Below are 5,507 nucleotides of genomic sequence, written 5' to 3'. Positions count from 1 at the left end.
ATGCTTTCCATCCCTCGTCTCTGGAGCATTTCTCTCGCTCGTTGTTCTCTCGTTTTATTTGACTCTCTTTTTCTCTCTCTCTTTTTCACCCTTTTTATCCGCTCTCTTCGCCCTCTTTCCCACTCACCAACCGTTATCTAGTTAATTAATCTCCGCCGACGACGGTAGTCGACTAGCGAGGCGGTAAAACTCCCACCGTTGCTGCCGCCATAACGAGCCGCGGCGACGAAAGTGTCGAGCGGCCACAACCACCCCCTGTTCTCTGGCACTCCGTTCGCTGGTGTGGCGTTACCCTCCTTTCGTCGGGAAATTTTAATTACGATGAAAGAAAAACGGACAGGCCTCGTTAGAATCTGGACGAGTATAGAAAGTTAGTTAGATTTTCGAGAGAGTTCGGAGATTCATACGATGGAAAAGAGATATCAATCGAATGAAGTATGTGGAGTACGTGATCTTGAGATTTTAATGATCCATATAATTTAATTACTAAAACAGGCTCAAGTGAGTAAAATAACTGAATCAGAAATTCGAATGCTTTAACTATATTTTTTTTTGTTTGCATTACTTTTAAGATTCACATCAGATGATTAGTAAGAATGATTATAAAATAGCTAATTCCTTTAGATGGTTCCTTGGTTCTAAAAAAAACAAAAAAATTAAAAAGATTATTTAATAGTTAATTTGGAAAAGACTTTGCTTCAATAAAAAATTTAAATGTTTTAATTTTCAAGAAATGTAAAATGTGATAAAAGCAAAGTAAATAATTTTACATTAAACTATCTCTTAAAAAGAGTTTATATTCGAATAATGAAAAATCATTATGTTCTCTTATTATATATATTAATATTTAAAATATTTTATATTTAAAAGAAAAATTTTTTTTAATATATATAGTTATGTACATATATCATATAATTATTTTCATGAATATACAGATATTAATCAATTTTGAGAAAAATTGATTCGTAATATCTGCAATCTTTTGGTTATTTTTCAACTTTGTAGCATTTCTTGTAGCATTCACACCTCAATATTCATATTCCTTCCGTTGGTTGTTGCTTCGAGTGTATAAATGGTATAATCATTTTGAAGATATATCAGTAGAACTGTAGGTAATAACTGGACAAGAGTAAAATCAGACCGACTGTGTACAGACAAACCCTAGGCAGTTACCTGCAGTATTCATTACCCTGGGATAGAAATTTATCGATCTCAACCTCAACAATGGTTGGTCTACTGATCGGATAGTTAGAACTAGAATTTTGTCTACGGATAATGCAAACAACTAAGTTTCTAATAATTCCAATTCTTTGAATATCTTTAAATATTACAGACTATTGTATTAAAAACGCACTCTTTTCTCTCTCATAAAACGCATGATTATTTTTTAAGTAAAAAATTAATAAGGTCTTTAAGTAGATTTAATAAAATGTCATGAGTCTGATTTAAATCTCAACTATGTTACAACTATAATATTAGTATCAAATTATTATAATGTGCTATTAGATGCGCATGATAATCTTGAGAGGAGCAATTACCTTCACCAACATTTTACCTTTTAAAACGAAAATATCGATTTGCGAGAGCATCCCCAAGCCTCGACGTCGCTCACATAGATGTCTGCGAACATCGTCGCTGCGGTTGGCATCGCCGCCGCCTCCGCTGTCGACGTCGACGCTAGGCGTCACGACGGCGTCGGCAACGGCAGTGGTGGCGCACACGCTGCTCCCCCTGATGCGGGGTGGGCAAGTATTGATTGGTCGCCGTGGTCGCCGTCGTCGTAGGCGCCGTGCAAAAGGGTGGCGGAATCGCCAGGCGCCATCACGCGGGCCCGCCGCGACCGTGTCGTCGAGAAGGGCGTCCAGCCAGCGTCCGGCCGCGGTCTCGACTCGCCGAAAAGATGGTCATGATGGCTGGCATGGACGACCATGAGCGCAAAGTCGTTCTCGAATTCTGTCACCTGCTCGAAAAGAGCAAGCAGCTGTTCAACGGGCTGCGTGACCTGCCGCAATACGGGCATAAGCAGTGGCAGGGTTACTTCGGGCGGACCTTCGACGTCTACACGAAGCTGTGGAAGTTTCAGCAACAGCACAGGTGAGTAATAAAGATAAGGGCAAGAAAAAGGGAGAGGGAGAGAAAGAGAGGGAGCGTGCGCGCGTGTATGCGTCTGCTTGTGTATATGTGAAAAAGCGAGGGAAATACATAACTTTGTAGCGAAATTTCTTTGATCTTTTGGAGCATACTTGGTGAACGATTTCTCAAATTACTTTATCAAGAGATAAACGTTTCTAAAATGATTTACTGTTAGGGAATAAACAATATGTGCCGAATATCTGCAGTGTGGAAAATCATATTAATTCAATTTCATAAATTTGCATGAATGTGACTAAACGATTTCTTCGGATGACCTCCATGCCTGTCCGCGATCTCTCACGATCAAGTAGAAATAAGCACATTCGACACGACAGTGGTGGCGCTCGGCGAGGCATGCCGCAAGATTATGACCATCGTAGAAAATATCGTACGGTATTGTTCTTGGCGTTTTGATGTAGAGTACGATATATAATTTTAGCACGCGAACGTTCGCGATACCGCAGCACGATACCTGATCATGTTTTCATGCGGATGTCACGGCGACCGATTCAGATGACAATGATGAAACAAAGGTCTGCGTGGTGAGATCCACGTGACCAAGTCCTCGTGTGTTGCGCTTTAGACTTTGTATCTGTTCGCCAGCCAGTCTCACGAGTTTGCGTTAGTATGAAATCGTATGAATCTCATTTCCGTTTACATAAACTGTTGATATTCTTACAATAGGACAACTCAATTTCCGCGCATCGTATTGAAATGTTACATATTGGCGGAAAAAGTTTTCACTTGTTTTTCTCACTTCTGTCGTTACTTCATTATTATCGTTGCTAATTACGTTATCGTATACGTTCGTAATAAGCGGATCTTCAATAAAGCAAACAAGAAAGAGAAGCAAACAAAAGAAGTCTTTTAGTCTCTGTTCTTTCTGAACTCTATTAATGTTTCTAATTAGGAATGTTGCGATTTGTGTGTGTGTGTGTGTGTATGTGTGTGTGTGTGTGGTGTGTGTGTGTGTGTGTGTGTGTGTGTGTGTGTGTATGTGTGTATTATAATTGATATTTATTTTATTGTTAATTTTTATATATTTATTTATTTGTTTGTTATATATATTTATTATTGTGTACATTTATTTTATTGTTGAAGATATAAAGTAAATTGCATTTTGATTTGACGACTTATTTTTTAAGTCATATAAGTTTATTATAATATTCAAATAGATTATTTTTGATTTAAAATAAATATAAGATATTAAAATTATTAATTTTATTTTGTTGTAAAGTATTACATATTCGCAAATATTCTTTTAAGAAAAATATGTTTCTAAATCATCTTGTAATAATTAATCTATAAAAATATATTTTGTTATAAACGCCAATGTTCCCAAAACACGCATTTTTTTCACGAAATGATAAAAAAGATCATTGACAAGAAAAACCTTAATTTTAATTCAACTATCTATGTACAGTAGAAGAATATGAAAGAAATCAATTTTTAGATTTGATAGTAATTCAGCGATTAAAAAATAAAAACAGCACGCTCACGTGTACAATTTTGTTTTGTTTTTAGAACAATACTGGACACGAAGTACGGCCTCAAGAGATGGCAGATCGGCGAGATCGCTAGCAAGATCGGCCAGCTCTACTATCACTATTATCTACGTACCAGCGAGACGAGCTACCTGCACGAGGCCTACTCGTTTTACGCGGCAATACGCGGTCGCGCCTATTACAGCCGCGCTGCTAAGGAGGATAGGAGCGATCTGATGGTGAAGAAGCTCAGGTATTACGCCCGCTTCATCGTTGTCTGCCTCCTGCTGAACCGTATGAAGCTTGTGCGGGAGCTTGTGCAGGAACTCGACGCCCAGATAGCCGATTACACCAGCACCTACGAGCCCGATGATCAGCTCGAATGGAACCTCGTCCTCGACGAAATCAAAGCTTTCGTCAAGGCCGAGTCCGCGGTCGGTGTCCTGCACTCGGATTCAAACCCCATCGTGCTGACCCACAGGCTCGGTCCGCAGACCTGCCCGCCCGTCGAACGATCGCCACCCATGTGCCTATCTCTCCAAGAGATCCTAATAGTCGGCAATTGCGCCGATCAGGTGAAGTTCAGTGAGTTGTCAATGGACATGTTCAGAATGCTGCAGACACTCGAGCGGGAGCCCAGAGACGACCCGAATCACCTGCACGACGCTTCGCCGGCCGGCCGGATGCCCTTTAGACCCGGGCCCTATCCTGGCCCGGAAAACGGCGCGCCGAGACGTGACAATCCGCACAAGTACCTGCTGTATAGGCCGACCTACAGCCAGGTGCAAGTGTTCCTCGCAAGTGGCTTCAAGGAGCTACCGGCGAACGGCGCGTTACTGCTGTACCTGTCGGCGGATGGCTGCTTCTCTACCGTCAAGCATCCTGAAGAAAGTGAGTGTTTTATCGAGTTTCATATTGACGCTCTTATTGTTCGTTTTATCGCTGTGCTGTCGCAAGTTTATAGGTGTAGTTATAGGTTAGACGTAAATCCTTTTATTTTAAACTGAAGATTTGCTGAAAATAGATCTTGAAGAAAGGGTGACATGCATCTTCAATAAATCGTGCATTCAATTTGTCGCTCGATGGGGCTGCTAGTTTTAACAAGCTATATTATTAATAAATTATCTCTGTATATTATTTAGAAAAGTTAGAAACTTAGTGACAATGCTTATGCAAACGTTTAAGTAACTTTCATTCGCTCCCTACCGAAGATGACCTATCAATCATCATAAGTCAATTAATAATATGAGACAAATATCATGCAAGAAAACGATATTTTTATAAAGAATAAAAATAAGCGATGGAATATTAAAAGGGGAGTCAATCTTGATTGAAAAAGATTAAATAAATAATTAGAAATCGTTGAATTTAGATAATACTTTTATATGAAATTATTTAAGTTATTAATCTTACGTGTTATTTTCTCGTTAACTTGATAGTCGGTATTCATAGTCGATTCTTATATTTGAAACTATCTTAAGTACAATCTTAAGCTAACTGTCGTAAGACAATCAAAGAGCTGTATTAGCATAAGACGTTACTTAAAATAGTCTTAAAATAAGAACGTATGAATACCAACGAAAACTTTTTATTATCAATATTAGAACGCCCTCAATGTAACATATTCTATTTTGCGATTCTTATTTACATTAGATATCTTATTTACATTAGATATTTTTACATACAAAAGAAAATGAAACACACTTTACAAACGTAACATTTTAACGCAAATAGAGTATTGATTAATTCTCTAGGAGCGAGTGTGTTGCAAATTTGCAACGTTCACTTTAAAATTAAATTTGGAGTAAATTTGGGGTAAATTTGGGGTAAATTCGGGATTAGTTACTCTTAAAAACTGAAGGTGCAAATGTATGTGAATTGAAATATAAT

At 38.5% G+C, this 5,507-nt stretch overlaps 1 protein-coding gene across 1 annotated transcript in view; it reads left to right on the top strand.

The window, feature by feature from the left end:
- The first annotated feature begins 1,809 nt into the window (after positions 1 to 1,809).
- Positions 1,810 to 5,507, top strand: part of LOC108690697 (protein SCAI) — an 8,490-nt gene continuing 4,792 nt past the window's right edge. The window contains exons 1-2 of the mRNA XM_018198116.1: positions 1,810 to 2,094; positions 3,658 to 4,508. Coding sequence (XP_018053605.1) covers positions 1,901 to 2,094; positions 3,658 to 4,508 — 1,045 coding nt within the window. The 5' untranslated portion in view covers positions 1,810 to 1,900. The remainder of the gene's footprint in view (positions 2,095 to 3,657; positions 4,509 to 5,507) is intronic.

The sequence above is a fragment of the Atta colombica genome, unplaced genomic scaffold (genome assembly GCF_001594045.1).
Source record: "Atta colombica isolate Treedump-2 unplaced genomic scaffold, Acol1.0 scaffold35, whole genome shotgun sequence".
NCBI classification, from domain to species: domain Eukaryota; kingdom Metazoa; phylum Arthropoda; class Insecta; order Hymenoptera; family Formicidae; genus Atta; species Atta colombica.
The sequence above is the reverse complement of the archived record's forward strand: the minus strand, read 5'-3'. Positions and strand labels throughout refer to the sequence as shown.